This window comes from Thamnophis sirtalis, unplaced genomic scaffold (assembly GCF_051295495.1).
Source record: "Thamnophis sirtalis isolate CommonGarterSnake01/CBP01778 unplaced genomic scaffold, rThaSir2_p1.2 scaffold_15, whole genome shotgun sequence".
NCBI lineage: Eukaryota > Metazoa > Chordata > Lepidosauria > Squamata > Natricidae > Thamnophis > Thamnophis sirtalis.
In genome coordinates, this window is record NW_028261395.1 from 31,615,312 (window position 1) to 31,633,311 (window position 18,000).

General features: G+C 42.9%; 1 protein-coding gene across 7 annotated transcripts in view; it reads right to left on the reverse strand.

Annotated features, from left to right (window-relative positions):
• ZMIZ1 (zinc finger MIZ-type containing 1) overlaps positions 1–18,000 on the reverse strand; it is a 466,283-nt gene that overhangs the window by 72,338 nt on the left and 375,945 nt on the right. For all 7 annotated transcript variants that reach the window (XM_087702241.1, XM_087702237.1, XM_087702240.1 and 4 more), the window contains one exon: positions 10,069–10,204. In XM_087702241.1, the coding sequence (XP_087558367.1) occupies positions 10,069–10,204 (136 nt within the window). The remainder of the gene's footprint in view (positions 1–10,068; positions 10,205–18,000) is intronic.

Here is an 18,000-nt window from a genome sequence, read left to right on the forward strand (position 1 = left end):
AGCAACTAATGGTCTGAGTATACCAACAAAGAAGAGTAACATCAAGAATGATTTTCAGACTCAAAAGCAAACTGAGGAATAAAGGGAGGGAGAGGATGCTGAAATAGATGAAGATAAAGAACAAGGAAGCACTGAAGAACAAACACCAACAGATATTGCTCAATTAGCTGAGAAAATAAAGCATCAAATGGAAGATGCCAAAAGAACACGTTTGCCAAAGCTGAACCAAGTGAACTGGAAAGAATTAAGAAAGATACTAAAAAAGGGCAATGAGGCTGTGCAAACCATTCAAACCATTACATTAGCTGAAACAAACCAGCTGATGTATGCAGCAGCCTTCATAACCACCAAAGAATTGGGTTTGAAAATACAAAAGAACCAAAGAGGCAAGAAGAGGAAGCCTAAATGGAAAAATTGGCTGGAATTGAAGATCAAAAAATTTCGTGGAGACTTGAGCAACTTGAAGAACCTAAGGCAAGGTCAGCTAAAGAACAAGCAGGTCAAAAGCAGCCTGGAAGCAAGATACTATTTGGAGAATAAAGAGATTGCGATAGTAATTGAACAGCTGAAGCAGAGGGTTGTTGCTGTTGCTGAAAAGATTAAAAGATATGAAAACCGAGTAACTCAATTCAAGGAAAACTCACAGTTCAGAGCAAATCAGAGTTGGCTACACCCACCCAATCACATGACCACCTAGCCACGCCCACCCAGCCAGTCATTAGGCAGATCATATTATTGTTCCGCGGGATTTAAAATTATGAATTTAATGGTCCCTGAGGTTCGAACGGTTGGTGACCTCTGGTCAGGACTAACACAAGAGCTGATCCACTGAACAAATTCTTCAAAGCGGTTTCTTCCAGCAAGGCCTACATGTTCTCCAGACAGCTCCAGGGAGTGGATCTGCTCATCTTCTTAGAATTGTTTTCCCCATTCCAATAACGGGACGCAGACGCAGGAGGAACTTTTATCAGAGAGCTCTAAGATTCAGAGCCCCTTGTGTGCTGAAGCATTCATAACAAGACTCTGGGGAGAGAGGCACTCAATTGTGTAATAGCTGTGCAGTGTGTTCAACACAGTGAAAGTAAGGCAGTGAAGAAGTTTGGAGATGAAGCAGGAAAAGACGAAGGAATACATTAAGGTTTGAAGGCCTGCTGAGGAGAAAGGTAGACAGGAACTTGTGGAAGAATGACAAGCAGTGAAAAAACAATATCGACAACAGTTCTCCTCAGTGTGAAAATTTTGTCTAATTCCTTGGACTCACCGATGTTTAATTTGAGACGGGAGCAGTTTGGATCCTCAAAAGTCAAGTCAAGTCAAGTAATTCATCGGGTCACATTGCACTCGTGTCAGAAACACTGAGGCACTTCCGGGTTGAAAGGATTAGCCAGTGACATCACCATTACCAGAGGGACACCCCCTTGGGGGGCTCCTTCCATGTCCCTTGCAGGAGCTGGAGCAAGGGACAGGAGCTCAAGCCACTCCCTGGCAGCACTCGGGTCCTGAATGTGGACTTGCTAACCTCCAACCCAGCGTCTTAACCACACAAGCTACGTAAACTGGTTACGCTCCAATTTAACTCCATCCCACCAAATGAGTTTAGCTGTGGGAACATCTAAACTCTGTCTGTCTGTCTGTCTGTCTGTCTCTATCTCTGTCTGTTTATATCTATTATTATTATTTATTTTATTCATTAAACATGAAACTCAGTCAAGTGAACATTTAAAGATCTGTCACAAATACCATTGATTGGTGCTAATGGTTGATACGTGGTTGCTGCCAGAGTCCTACGTATCAACCAGGTATCTTCTTAAAATATATAACATTCCTAGTAGCGCAGTTTTTTGCAGTTCCACTGGTGTTATTGCAGGAAGCTTCAATTTCATGATGTGTTTTGCAGAATTCTTGGACGTGGTATCAAGTGTCCCAATGGCAATGGGTATCAATGTTACATTTTTTATTATAATAAAATTATTATTGTTGTTGCTGCTATCTATCTATCTATCTATCTATCTATCTATCTATCTATCTATCTATCTATCTATCTATCTATCTATCTATCTATCTATCTAATCTAATCTACCTACCTACTTACCTACCTACCTACCTACCTATCTATCATCTCTATCTATCATCTCTATCTATCTATCTATCTATCTATCTATCTATCTATCTATCTATCTATCTATCTATCTATCATCTACCTACCTACCTACCTACCTACCTACCTACCTACCTACCTACCTACCTACCTACCTACCTACCTACCTACCTATCTATCTGAAAAACCTTATCCCAGACAGTATATCTAGTTACGCTTTAATTTACAACACCATCACCCCCCTCAACCTCCACGCCCCTGACAAACATTATACTAAGCAAATTGCAACAAAGCAGAGGTGGAATAGAGAAGAATAATTACTGAGAAGGCTTCCAGCACTTAAAAAAACATGAATTTATTCATCATCACCATCCCTACAACTAATGGGATGAAATAATTTTCCTTAATGTCTCTCTCCGCTGCTTTTTAACATCCCCCACCCCCAGCACCACTCTGGCCATTGTCCCAACAGCAACACACACCTAAGACACATCCTATACACCATCTTTCTCCCGCCACACCATGCTCACAATGTGAGCATTCCACCTGTAACCTGTTTAACAGCTAACGATGCTCAGCCAGCTACCATAAATTTTAATTTTGATCTCCTTCTCATTGCACCAGCCAGCCTTGCATCATCCAGGATACGGCTTTAATTGATGTACCAGCATTCAGGAGAGAAATGTCCCAGTTCATCCCCCACTCCCCAGTTAAGTAGCGAGGCATTAATTTCACTGATCAGTGCAGCTAGTATTCTATAAACTCAATGGATCCTTCAATCATGATAAGGGTAATTATTATTTTTTTAGAAAAAAAAATGCAAAACACCCACCCAAGTATTCTATCCTTGCCTGTTGCCTTGGTAATCCTAAAAAAAAAAAAACAGCAGGAAACTCACTGATTATCGGTGAATGGCAATTGCATTGTTCAACCCCAGAGCCTCCTTGGCTATGCTAATGTGAGATAATGGCAGGCAAGAGGAAAATCTTTTGTTCTTAGCTTTGCTGTTTATTCATAATGCCTGGAGGTCAGCGATTGCTTTAAACAGTCAGAAAAGAAGGGGGGGGGATTCTACTTCTGGTTGATTTTGTGTGTGTGTGTCCCTCCTCCCCTCTTGCCCCTCCAAGAAGGGAGAAAGGAGAATGGAAGAAAGGAAAAGGTTTTTGGCGCAGGCTAATCAAGAATACAAATTGCAGGCATGAATGAAATATTTGATAGACCTTCCTTTCTTTGGGTTTGTGGGAGCTGGTTAATTTGCATGCCCGCTGAGTAGCAAAAAAAAAGGCTTTCTCTGCCAAAGACAGACTGGCAGAAGCAGAAGGGGAGAGAGAGAAGAGAGAGAGAGAGGGGGGAAGAGAGAGACACACACAAATACACAGAAAGAGAGAGAGAGAGAGACAGAGAGGGACAGAGAGAGACAGAGAGAGAGAGACAGAGACAGACAGAGACAGTGAGAGAGACAGAGACAGAGAGAGACATAGAGAGAGGGGAGAGGGAGAGAGAGAGACAGACACAGACAGACAGAGACAGAGAGAGGGGGGATAGAGACAGAGTGAGAGAGAGACAGACACACACACACAGAGACAGAGAGACAGACAGAGAGAGGGAGACACAGACAGAGACAGACAGAGGGGAGGAGCATGGGCCAGTCCTGGATGCTGAGGAAGGCTCGGACAAGGGCTCTGATCAGGTGCCTACAGAGCTGGACAGCAGTGAGGCAGAGGAACAGCTGGAGCCTGTTCCCAGTGGGTGCATGTGCAGAGCTGCCAGAAGAAAAGAACAACTCAGAAATCAGGATTGACTTGGGAGTAAAGCCACAGGTGGAAGGTGATTGGCCCTTCCCATAGGAAACAAAAGAGAAAGGGGAGTGGGCTCTTGCAGGAAACAATTCGTTTGGTCGTTTGTTCATTTGTTTCAGGAGTGTGAAGATCTGTCTGTGAATCTCAGAGACTCTGTGCCCAGTCTTTCCTTGCACAGCACCGCATTTGGAAAATATTTACATGGCAGCTTTCCAAGCTAGATAAGGTCGGTAGTCATAAATATTCCTTTGAAAGACTGTTTGCCAGGCCTTTGCTGAACGTGAATGAGAGGAATTCACATTCTTTTAACAAAAGGGGCTTTGTCAGGACCAGGACTTTGCCTCGTGCTTTTTGGGGAAGCCTAGGTCAGAAAAAAATCCAAGCCTGATTCAGGAAACCAATTGTTGCTTTGTGATTGCAAAACAAACTAATTGTGGTTGCCTCCTTAAAGTTCTATGTGTGACCTGCAGCTTCACTAAAGCCCCTTGGCTGACATAACTACCTAAGGGGTGTAGGAAGTTAGCACCTACCCCTCTCCTAGAAAAATGAAATTTCCTGGGAAATATTCAAAAGGCAGAATATTATATTTCCCTGGATAACATGTTTTTTTAGGCAAGAAACAGACTCACTCTTAATAGCTCCCACCTTTGTTAATGGGCCTTTAAAAAAAGCCTGAGCTAGTCTACATAACAAAGGTAAGATTAGCCTTCTACAGAAACTCACCATACAGCATCTGGGAACTCAACCAAGCTTGGGACTCAAAAAGGCACACAACCTACAAGGTTCGCTAAGACCCCCTACTCTCACCCCTGGGAGTCTAACAACCAATCAGAATGCATTTCTTATACAGGAACAGGAAACAGAGAGGTGGGGCCAAACAGAGAGTATAAAAAACCCAGGAACTCTCAGCATGTCCCTTCTTTTTCTTTTCTTCTTCACCCAACATCTGGAAGCATGTGATCCCCTCTTTCTGTTCAGGAGCTCAAGCCATGTGATTCAGTCCACCATTAAACTATCTTCCCAAGCAGCCTCCATGTCTCCAGTGTCTTTCTCCCCACTTGGAACTGAACCCAGGAGGACATTTCTCCCAACAGCAGTAAACTAAGTTATTTTGCTAAATTCTTCCCGCAAAACCAAAAACGGTGTTTCATGTTAAAAATCGGTGCCATCCTTCAAATCTAACATGCAGGACATCCTTGTGTAGTGAAATGAAGGACATGGCAGCAGTGCCTCCAATATTGGAGGCTCCCAAGAATGGTTTTTCAAGAGGCAACTCGGATGAGAAGCGAAACGTCCAAAGAAAAACCAGAAAGTCCGGTTGCCTCTTGAAAAAAACACCTTTGGGACAACCATGACATGGATGATTGAGAATCTCCATAGATAATATTTGAGGGGTTAGCAGAAAGAAGAGGGTCAACCTAATCTCCAAAGCACCTGAAGGCAGATCAAGAAGTAACAGATGGAAACAATGGATGGTTCGGTGATCTGTGGGGCCATCCATCTGACCCACTAGAGCAAGGAGACAAGGAATGTCATGGATCTCATCCTAAGAAGACACATGTGGCAGGATCCAGAAGAAGGGCCTTTTCCATGGTGGCTCAAATCCAAGAGATGGGAATGATTTCAAATATGCAGATGTTCCAACCTCATTAGCTGAAAGAAAAGATTTGATGACCCCCATATTTTTCAGAGTATAAGATGCTCCGGAATATAAGTCACACCTTAGTTTTTGGGGTGGAAAACAAGAATCTGCCTCTGCCTACCAGCATCCATCGATATTCGTCTGGCTAACGTCCTTGCAGTCAACAGCCTGGTTAGCTTCAGCACGTTATCGCAGCCTGATTCAGCATGAGCAGCTGATTAGTGGTTGGATCAGCCTTCCGGAATACCGCCAGTCAGCTGTTCCAGGCTGAAGGGATCACCACAGCATATTGCTGCCTCAGCATATCGCGTTTTTAGCCACCACACGTTACATTTTCAGTCGCTGCACACCATGTTTTTGGCCTCTGCGCATCACATTTTTGGCTTGTTCCAGGCAGCGGCTGCGGCTAATCCCCACCACCTGGAACTGGCTAAAAATGTGACGCAGAGGCAAAAAATGTGACGCACAGAGGCCAAAACCACAACACACGGTGGCAGCGATGTGCTGCAGCAATCCCCAGAGCCTGGAATGGGTCTAAAACGGGGCATGTGGAGGCCGAAAATGCAACACACAGAGGCAAAACACAGCCAAAGGAAGGGGCTGGCGGGTGGATGGGGCTTCAGAACATTCGGTGTATAAGACACGTCACAATTTTCACCCACTTTTTTTGGAGGGGGAATGCGTCTTATACTCTGAAAAGTACGGTATATTAAAAAAAATGGGGAATGGAAAATCTGGCTGAAAGTTAAATGCTAAACAGATAGCAAAAAAATTCTGCCTCTGCCTACCAGCGTCCATCGGTATTCCTCTGGCTCAGTCAGCAGGCAGAACAAATTTATAATTGATGGTAGGAACTGAAAGAGGGATATGATGGCCTAGTGGTTAAGAGGCTGGGCTTGTCGACAAGAAGGTTGGCAGACCCAAGAACTGCCCAGCCCAGCTCCTGTCAATCCAGCCGTTCAAAAGCATGCAAATCAGGGGTGGGTTGCTGTCAATTTTGCAAACACTGCACTTGCTATTCAATATAAATTGATCTTTCTGCGTACACAGAACAATTTACAGTGAACTGTACACGCGCAGTCACTAAAAACCAAAATGGCGGCCCAGTGCTGGGTCGCTGCCGGTTCTGTGACCCAGGCCTGAATTCCACTACCGGTTTGGCCAAACCGGGAGCAACCCACCTCTGATGCAAATGCAAATAGATAAATAGCTACCATTTTGGTGGGAAGATAACAGCATTCCATACATCTTCAGCTTATAATCATGCTGGCCAGATGACCAAGGAAATTATTTTCATGCAACACTGCCTCACTTGGCTAGGAAATGTAGATGAGCTGATGCAACTTATCAACCCTCCAGAGTTGGACACCACTGGGAGGGGAAAAACCTTTATCTTTAAAAAGTACTCAACTTTTTTAAAATATATTTTGGGAAGGGAAGTGGTTACTTCCCTAAGCTCAAGAATAAACATGGACAGAGTAGAGGAGAATTTGAGATGAAATTAAGTCTAGGAAGGAAGACGACAGCAAGGGCAGATAAAACGATGGAAGATAAGGCTATTTCTAGGACAACAAAGATCAGAATAGTTAAAGCAATGGTTTTTCCAGACTACATAACTTTTCTATAAAAGTTCTATATAACTTTTAAGGTGGATAGTGAGAAAGCCTGTGAATGATGGTTTTCCAGATGGTTCCGAAGGTCACCTTGGAGACAGGGGTGGGTTTCGGTCGGCACTACTGCCAGTTCGCTCGGGCATGTGTTTGATGCGCACTGTGCGTGCATGCGCAGTGCAATAAAAATTGTTCTGCACATGCTCAGAACTGAAAAACAAGATGGCGCCAATCAGAGATCTGGTTCGGGGGTGTTGCAGGCCTGGGTCACTGCTGGTTCCAGAGTCGTCAAACCACTACCGGTTTGGCCAAACCGGTCCGAATCAGAAGGAACCCACCACTTGTCTGGAGAGTAAGAAAAACCAGCCAGTCTTGGACCAGATAATGGTTGACCGCATAGAGGTAGGCAGAGATAGTGAAGGAATGCAAAAGGCTTTCAGCAGTTCCAAGAAGGCTCCACACCCTTTTGCGCTACTCGGGTAACGCTGAGGACACAGACAAAAACTCCCAGTGGCCTCCTTGACTCTCTAAAAGGATGCAAATGACCAGCTGTTTGCAAAGAATATAAATCTTTCCCTTCCTCACTATCCTGTCCAAGATGAAGAAGCTTCTTGGATGAGAAGCAAATGTCTTCAAAAGAAAAAAAAAACCAAGAACGTCCAGTAGCTGTCTGAAAAAACACCTTTGGGACAACCATGACCTGGATGACTGAGAATCTCTACAGGTTTTTAGCTATGCCATTTGGGATGAACACCCTTGGAATGGTGTGGAAGTAGGAATAGATTTCCAGAGGAAAAAAGGGCAGACTACAGGCACCATTAACACCACTCAGGTGACCCCTGAGGACACAGACAAAAGTCCCAGTGGCCTCCACGACTCTCTAAAAGGATGCAAATGACCAGCGGTCTGCAAGGAGTATAAATCTTTCCATTCCCTACCATCCGGTCAGAGCTGAAGAAGCTTCTTGGATGAGAAGTGAAACAGCTTCAGAGAATAACAAGAAAGTCCAGTTGCACCTTGAAAAAAAAGCCCCTTTGGGAAAGCATGGCATGTTTTTAGAAAACGTCTGCCATGATGTTCACGGTCAGTCATAAGATACCCAGAAGGCACATTGAGATTGTTCTTCTCTACCTCTTCTAGCTTTGCAACTTTTTTTCAGTATTCTTTATTTACCTCTATTGGTTTTTTTAAAGGACACCTTCAAAAACACCGATAAACTCAATATTAGCTATTATTATTATGATTGTTTGTATAGTCTCCAGAAATTTAGACTGGACTTGGCATTTTTGTCCACCTATCAAGTCCTTCCCAAGGATCTAGGATAGTCTGATTTTGTTTAACAATACTAATATTATTATATGCGCTGGCAATCTACAGTTAGCTTTTTAGTTAAAGACTGGTGTAAACGTAATAATTCAAGTCCTAATCAAAGATCTAAGATATTATCGTTGGTTGAACAGATATTTACACTGGATAGCCTAGACTGGATTTGAGCAGCACAATGGCCTATTGGTAAAGATGCTCGCCTCCCACTCAGAAGGTTAAGAGTTCAATCCTAGCTAGCAGCGCATACTTCTCTCCTAGAGTGCAAAGAAAAAAAATATTTGCTGTGAACTCCACATAGGTGTCAGGAAGGGGAGCCGGCCAGTAAACCCTCAGCTCCATCCAGTCGACCCAACTCTATGGGACTACAGGGTTGTAAGAGGGAGGGTGTTTTTTTTTTAGTCTAGACTGGATTTGGCATTTGTATCCACCTGTTGTACCTGGGAGAGGCAGATGTTCCTGTTTGATGGTGTTAAAGATATTGCAGGGTGTATTGTTATCATTATCCTTTTCTAATAATAGACAATACAGGACCCAGATGATGTTTTGTTAATATGAATGACAAGTTTTCATTTATCTATAAAATTTACAATAATTTATCTATAAAATCAAAATAACATCAGATGAGATACTGACCTAACAGTACTAGAGGACAGCCCACTGGTGATCATGAAACAGAAACAGTCATTTTTTCCCCAAACACCTTCTCTAAAAGTCTATTTGCACAAAGGATAGTCCTCATTTAATGGCTGTTTATAGTTACAGTGCGTGCATTTAGTCTGGCAAGGCAGCTCTGGGAAGGGAAGGGGACAGGGTTGAAATCAACTTACCTTCGCTACCGGTTCGCAAACGTGAGCGCACGCGCTACCTACAGGCATCCACAGGACGTTCTATTTCCGATGATCAGCTGTGACGCACAATTTAAATTAGCTAGAAAGCAGGAAATCCGACAATTCTAGGTAATATAAATTGCGCTTCACAGCTGATTGCTGGAAATACTGGTTCGCCCAAACTGGTAGGATTTTTTAAATACTGGTTCAGGCAAACCGGTAGTCTTTTTGCTACCAGTTTGAGCGAAGCAGTCCAAGCCAGTAGCATTTCACCTCTGGAGGGGGGCCTTGGTGACACTGCAATCGAAGCCAGCTTGCTCACCTGTGGCCCACCTTGAGAAGTGCGCAGGTGTTTCCTCTAATAGGACTGGTACCTTGGCGAGCCAAATTACTACTGCACAATAACATTATGGTCTCCTGGCTACTCTAACAATGCCATATGTTGATAATAATAATAATAATATATACTCAGATGTTACCTTAACAGCTCTTAGATCCTTGGCTAAGACTTGAACTGTTAAGTTTTTACCAGTCCCAGACTGTGAATAGTATACGTCAGCAAAATTAAAACTGTGGCTTCGGGGACTCATTTCTAACTGACACAAGGACACAGGAATTTCACTCACAAGTATCTGAAAACAAAGCTCTCTCGAGCTGTCTTCTGGGAAGAAATAAACCTTACAGTGGCAACTATAAAAAGAACACTCTCTGATGGGAACTAAGTTCGCACATGTTGTTTTAGGGGAAATATTTGCCCGGGACTCACCTATGCGAAAGGGAAGGTTTCATGGAGTTCATGGGTGCTTGCATCGGCAGCTTCCCCGGAGGGTCGTTTTGCCGGCTTTTCTGGTGACGTAGCAACAAGAGTCGTCCAAGTTCTTCACACCACGATGAAAGCAGCGCTGGGGAAAAGAAGGGAAAAAGAGAGGGATCAGAAGGAAATACATAGTAGTTTAGGGAGCTTGTCTATCAGAAAGATTGACAGTTCGGCAGTTCGAATCCCTAGCACTACATAACGGAGTGAGCTCCTGTTACTCATCCCAGCTTCTGCCAACCTAGCAGTTCGAAAGCATGTAAAAATGCAAGTAGAAAAATAGGGACCACCTTTGGTGGGAAGGTAACAGCGTTCCGTGTGCCTTAAGCATTTAGTCATGCCAGCCACATGACCATGGAGACATCTTCGGACAGCATGTAGCACTTAGACTTATATACTGTGTGTTACAGCCCTCTCTAAGCAGTTTACAATGTCAGCTTCTCACCCCCAACAATCGAGCTCCTCATTTTACCGACCTTGAAATGATGGAAAGCTGAGTCAACTTTGAGCCGGTCAGGATCGAACCCCGGGCAATGGGCAGAATTAGTCTGCAATGTTGCATTCTAACCACTGAGCCACCATGGTTCCTATTTTTCTTATATTCTTTATACATATCAATGTCTGAATGGTGTGGTAATTGGGTAACATACATTTCAGTACACAGAAACAGTCTTATTATTCCTAAATATTACCTTTTATTTCCATTGTTTTATATTATTTATATATGTCTTTTATTATCACCCTTCCTTTCTGAACCATCTTTCTGTCCTTTTGTATATCTTAACATATTAATATATAATTATTATTTCCCCCCACTATTTTCTAACCCTATTTTAACTTCTCCCCCCTTTCATATCGCTATAATATTCAAAGACATGTTTTCCATCTATTTTGTTGTTCATATTTCCATAGTTAAATCAATGTTCCATCCTTCATTCTTCCATTTTTCAATATCTCCTTACACAGTTTTAGTATCAATCACAATCATTTATACATTTAAAGTATTTCTATTCATGTTCTTTCCAGTTCTTCAATCCATATAATTCTACTATTAATATACATGCTTAGATTAATATATATTTATATATATTCCCCTAATCAGCCCTTCAGTTCCACTGTTATTCATATTTTATACATATTTAGTAGTACTATCATTCAAAGTCTATTTTTCAGCAAGGGACTGCTTGTATTTCTGAATTTACTTTAATGGAAATTAATGAAAACATTTCTTTGTTGGATGGTACTGTGTTTTCCCCGAAAATAAGACAGGACCTTATATTAATTTTTGCTTCAAAAGACACATCAGAGCTTATTTTCTGGTTAGGTTTTATTTTAGGGGAAACACATTACTAACTGCATCCATCTGGCTGATTATATTAATTAGGGCTTATTTGGGGGGTTGGACTTATATTACAAACATCCTGAAAAATCATGTGAGGGCTTATTTCCTGGTTAGGTCTTATTTTGGGGAAATATGGTACAAACCACGTCCATCTGGATGACGATCTTAACTGGGGCTTATTTTTGGGGTAGGGCTTATATCACAAGCATTCTGTAAAATTTTGCTAGGGCTTATTTTCTGGTTAGGTCCCTTCCAATTCTGTTAGGTCTCCTGATTTCCATACCTGGGGCTTCCATCACACACTCAAGTAAGGCACAGCCTCAGTAACAAAAAAGGGAGGAAGCAACAGGCAGCTGTCTCTTACTTGGGAAGCCCCCTAAAACCACTTTTTAACAACTCTACAATAAGAAGAGTAACTCAACCCACAGCCAGCAATTAAAGTGATCGTTTCTGAATGTGAAAAAATCAATCCCTTTTAGGGGCTATTCTTATTTTGATCTGGTGTGATGTGTTATAAATAGAGAGCACAAGTCAACCACGAGAATAGCCAAAATGTTTAGAAATCTAGCACCAAATTGTTGGAAATGTGATTATGATTCAGGCACGTACTACTATATGTGGTGGCCATACTAAAAAACAAAAGAATATTGGTGGAAAATTCAAAGGTGGCTGATAAGAGATAACCAAAGGGGAAATAGAATTCAAACCAGAACTATTTCTTTTGGAAATCATAAACAATAAACATAACAAGGGGGTAATCTACTTAATAATACATATTGTGATGGCAGCAAGAATGGTCTTTGCCCAAAACTGGAAAAACAGGGAAATTCTACAGGAAGAGGAAATAATTAGGAAAATTCTGATTTGTGCTGAAATGGGACAAATTGATGTGGGAATTGAAGAATAAAGATGAATCAGAATATTATAAGATCTGGAATAAATTTTATTGATGGTTGGAACAAAAAAGGAAAGACCCAAGATAAGCAATGACTAAGGTTTAAAGAATGGAGATTACAGTTATGTATGAAATCGTAACAGTGAAAATGTATAAGACAAGAAGAAAGCAACAAGGATGGAAATACAATATCCTTATATTTGTAAATACTGAATGGACCAATTGTAAATAAGCATGGTGGTTATAATATTTCACTTTATATTCCAGTATGTGTGGCAAAGACATTGCCAGGACGGTTACACTGCGTCCGATGCTTTAATGTGTGTTTAATAAAAAAGGTTTTTAATTAAAAAGAAAGAGAGAGAACAAATATAAATGTTTCTCCATTAGTCAAGGAATCTGACAACAACCTTTTGATCGAAAGGAGGGGTCACCTTTCACATTAACTAACTGACCAGCAACAAAGGCTACGCAACCTCCTTCTTTTCATTCCTTTTTACACAACCACTGCAGATAACAATCAATACCTAACATGGCAGGGAAGCCATTTGAATTATGGAGAGGGGGTGGAGAGAAGAACTAGTATGAAAAAAGACAATGAACGCAGCACTCTGGCAAATCGTAAACTCAGCTGGCACTGGAACAATTACCAATTCAATACTCCTTCTTGCAGCTAAATGTAACTACAATATTGTTAGATGGAAACCATCCATCTTCACAACTGCAGACTGGATGCAAAGTGTGAATTGCTCTTTCTAAGGGTACCGCAAATGCCCTCTCTGGCAATGAAGGTAAAAATACACCTTTTTATGATGGATCTGGAAAGAGGAAGAATGAAAAAGCAGAATGAAAAAAGGAAGCGTGCAGGAGCAGCAAATTTATTTATTTATTTGGTTGGTTGGCTGCTTGATTTCTATAACAGCCCATCTCAGCAAATGACTCTGGACTGCTCACAATAATGTGCCTTTCTAAACAGGTTGGCTGGAGTAATGGTCAACTAGACAAGAGTTCCACAAACTTTCCAGCTTTGTGGACCAGCCGGGGAGGAGAGGAGGAGGGAGTAGATAGTTTCACGCAAGCCGCAGGCAAATGTATACATGCAGCTTCATTCACGTGAGTGGCGGGCACGCATGTTTTCCCACCAGTGACACAAGTGGGGATATGCACTCGCATGCATCCATCACTTCAGCAGCTTCCGCAGTTCCAAAGTTCTCAAGACCCGATAGGGGGGTTGGTGACCCCTGAACTAGAGTTTACTTATCACTCATTTGAGTACTGTCTCACACTATATATGTGGCTGCCCTTGCAGAGTGTCTGGAAAGAAAGAAAGAAAGAAAGAAAGAAAGAAAGAAAGAAAGAAAGAAAGAAAGAAAGAAAGAAAGAAAGAAAACACCTTCACTCCTCTTCATATGGTTGATGAACAGCTGCAAACTTGCTTTTAACGGGACCAGTGAAATGGCCCAGATAAACAGAATAAAAGGGATACCAACGGTTTGGCTGCATCCGACTGCTCTCTTCTGCCCCTTGAAATCATCTGCCCCACACAAACCCACAACCTGCTTACAGATTCAGCCATTCACCGTCCGCAGGCTCAGCTGCGGCTTCTGAGGCTGCCGGCATCTCGTCTCATTGACACCCTGGGCACGAGAGGCTGGCTCTCCTGGTATAATGAACAGATCAAGCACCGGAGCACAAAGGCAGCCCCAGATGGTGCCAACAGTCAGGCAGCTCCTTCCCACACAGACCAGGCAAGCAGCTGTGTTTTCCCTCTTTCCCACCCTTTATTAAACAGGAGCGCAGATTTACAGATGGTCCCCTTCATCTCCGCTTTCTGCTGGGGTTTAAGGATTGGATTGGGGCCCATTTGCCAGGCTGAACGGCTTTTCTCCCGCAGAACGACACAAGTTCACCCTTCAGCTCTTCCTTCTCTTGGTTGGGGTTTTAGGTGGCATCTTTTCTGTTCCCCACCAGAATTCTAGCTTCAGCCACCCAGGATTTATAGGACAAATAACCACGGAGATGTCTTCGGACAGTGCTGGCTCTTCGGCTTTGAAACAAATGACAAAGATAAAAGGTAAAGGTTCCCCTTGCACATATGTTCTAGTTGTTCCCGACTCTAGGGGGGCGGTGCTCATCTCCGTTTCAAAGCCGAACAGCCAACCCTGTCTGAAGACGTCTCCGTGGTCATGTGGCTGGCATGACTAAACACTGAAGGCACATGGAAAGCTGTTACCTTCCCACCAAAGATGGTCCCTATTTTTCTACTTGCATTTTTACATGCTTTAAAACTGCTAGGCTGGCAGAAGCTGGGACAAGTAACGGGAGCTCACTTTGTTACACGACACTAGGGATTCAAACTGCTGACCTTTCTGATCGACAAGCTCAGCATCTTAGCCAGAGATGGGTTCCTACTGGTTCAGACGGTTCAGCCGAGTACGTAGTAACTTGGCCTGCCATACCCCCGAACCGGCACTGCCAGAGGTGCCATCATCTTGTTTTTCGCTTCTGCCCATGTGCAGAAGCATTTTTTAGCATGTCCCTGAGCAAAGCAGTAATAGCAGCAACCAACCCCTGCTCTTAGCCACTGAGCCACCATGTCCATGACAAAGGAGTTTAAGGAGTTTATATCTTAAAGAATATCAGAATACCAGAGCTGGAAGAGACCATCGTCCCTTCTAGCTTTCTAGGCCTGTGGCCCTCCTGAGCTCCGTTTTCGCTGGCATAGGAACCACAGGCTGCTCCTTCATTGTTTCCAGGCGGCCCCACAGGCCAGATCTAAGCACCCCGTGGGCCGGATCTGGCCCATGGGCCTTGGGTTTGACACCCCTGCTATCTAGCATTCAGGAGTTTACACTGAGATCTGTGTTAATGTCCTTTTGGGTGAAATTGGAGTAATTTTTGATCCCGAAGAAGAGAACCAGAAATGATTGAACTGGTTTAAAATAGGGCAAAATTTGCTTCACAGATTTCTCACATAAATTTGGGCTAAATTGTGGTCGTGCGTTGAGGAACAATGCTGACTCAGGAATTCTGGGAGTTGAAGTCCACAAGTTATAAAAGGGATATTGTTCCCCACCCCTGCCATATATCATTATAATATGTATTATCTCATATAGCGGTCACCAACTGGTGGCCCGTGGACCTCTAGTGGTCCACGAGAAAATTCTGCAGAAAAATCTTTGCATTTTTTATATTGCACTAAATCAGGGATCCTCAAACTACGGCCCCTGGGCCGGATACAGCCTGCCAAAATAATTACTCCCACTCCCTGACGGGATGGGGTCCTTCAGGCACTTAGCTTGGCTGCCTGTTTAGTAGCTCCAGCCCTTCCTTCCCTCCCTCCCTGGTGCTTCAGGGAACGGTGCGGCGAAACTTCAGCCAGGCTCCTAAAAAGACAGAGTTTGTAGGGGGCGGATCTAGCACCTGTGCTGGCTACAAGACAAACATTCATTTTTGGCTGTATTTGAGATTCCTAGCTGCAATGGACAGCAAATTAGTGATCCACGGGATTAAAATTATGAATTTAGTGGTTCCTGAGGTCCGAAAGGTTGGTGATCCCTGATCTAATATGCATATTATATTTCCCACACTATGTTTTTATTAGGGCTTTTAAACATGTACAGTATAGATGTTTTAGCTTTGCATCTATTTAAAAGATATTCGTATTTTAAGAGATCAGAAGAAATGCAACAAAATATCTATTCTCTCCTAGAAGAAAAGGGGATTTTCGATATTTTCTTATTCACTTCCCACTACACCAAACCAAAAAAAGCAAGGTAGACCATAAAGGACACGCTTAAATTAAAACTCCCTGCACAATGGATATTTATCCTTACTGTTTGAACTGCCTGCCCCCAATTAATCAACTAAAGTGTAACTTCACTGATCTTTCAACCTTGGTTTCTAAGGAAGGTAGGCAGAGGTGCGTCCTCCAAATCTTGCCATCTTTTAAAATGAACCCTACAGGCTTAACAGGTGTTTTCATGCCTGTTGATATTGTCACGGAATCAAACGAACACCGTACAGTTAGGAGATTTAACGCAGACCGATCCCGTAAAACTGGAGGTGAAACCAAAGTGATCGGGAAGGAGCCTCATTAGATCTTGTGTTTGCTAATGCACTTAGTTGTCATGAGAAAACACACAGCGATCGATTCCAGAACCATCTGACAGCGTTACGCCTGGTTGCAAAACGCTGCGGTAAGCATGGAGCAGACGCTAAATGAATGAAGGGGTTTTTCCAGATGGGCGGTGAGATGCAGAGGCTTCGGCCGGGCTAATCTATTTACCCATTATGATACCCTAGCATTAGTTACAGTTTATCACCTTGGTAAATCACCCTCTCTTGTTAAGGAACATGTTCAAGGTGCAGAACACTGTTATTTATAAACAAAGGGGATATTTATGGCTCCAAAGGCTGGTTGGGAAGGGTCAGCAGAACCGTTCAAGCATTTCAACGTCCTTTGCTTTCTGGGAGAGGGGGAGGGAGAGAGAGGGAAAGATTGGGAGAGAGAGAGAAAGAGACACACACACAAACATATATAGAGAGGGAGAGAGCACGTGAGAGAGAAAGAGCTAGGGAGAGAGAGATGAGAGAGAAAGAAAGAAAGAGATAGGGAGAGAGAAGAGAAAGAACGAAAGAAAGAAAGGGGGAGAGGGAGAGACAGTGATAGGAAGAGAAGCACAGAGAGAGAGAAAAGAGAAAGAGGGAGAGAGCACGAGAGAGAAAGAGATAGGAAGAGAGAGAGAGAAAGAAATAAAGAGAGGGGAAAGGGAGAGAGACAGAGAGAGAGAGAAAGAGAAAAAGATAGGGTGAGAGAGAAGATAAGAGAGCAAGAAAGAGAGGGAGAGAAAGAAAGGAAGAGAGGGGGAGGAAGATAGAGATAGGCAGAGAAAGAAAGAAAGACAAAGGGAGAGAAGAGAGAAGGAAAGAAAGAAAGAAAGGGGAAAGGGAGAGAGAGACACACACACAGGGAAAGAAAGAAAGAAAGAAAGAAAGAAAGAAAGAAAGAAAGAAAGGGGGAGGGAGGGAGAGAAAAGCACAATAGGATTGTGGCTTTTACTCTCCTTACACTGCACGAAGATTTCCATAGGAAACTTAAGGCTGTTTGTGTGCCAACTGCTTAGAAAACACACATCCACCCACCTACCCAGAGGGAGAGATACGTGGCCTTGGTGCCTGATTCTCATTCATAACTGCTAAGGGTTACATTGCTATGGGGAAATAAAAATATAAGCCAGCATCGGTTTAACAACATCCTTTAAAAATTGTGCAGCATTACACCCCCTCAGAGTCTGGCTCCTTACACGGAGCGTTCACAGTGCTGGATGCTGCATTGGTAGAAATTTTAAGGGAGCGAACCGAAAGGGCAAAGCAAGGAGCCACAAAATATTATTTTAAAAGTTGATATTGTAAAAAAATCAAGAAGCATGGTCAGACCAGACCCGTCTTTCAAACACAGGTAGCCCTCAATGTACTGAGCCCAAAATTAATGTTGCTAAGTGAGACGTGTTAAGCGAGTTTTGCCTCATTTTACGACCTTACTTGCTGCAGTTGTTAAGTGAATCACTAGAGTTAGTAGCCCGGTTGCTAAGTGAATCTGACTTCCCCGTTGATTTGGCTTGTCAGAAGGTCACAAAAGTGGGAT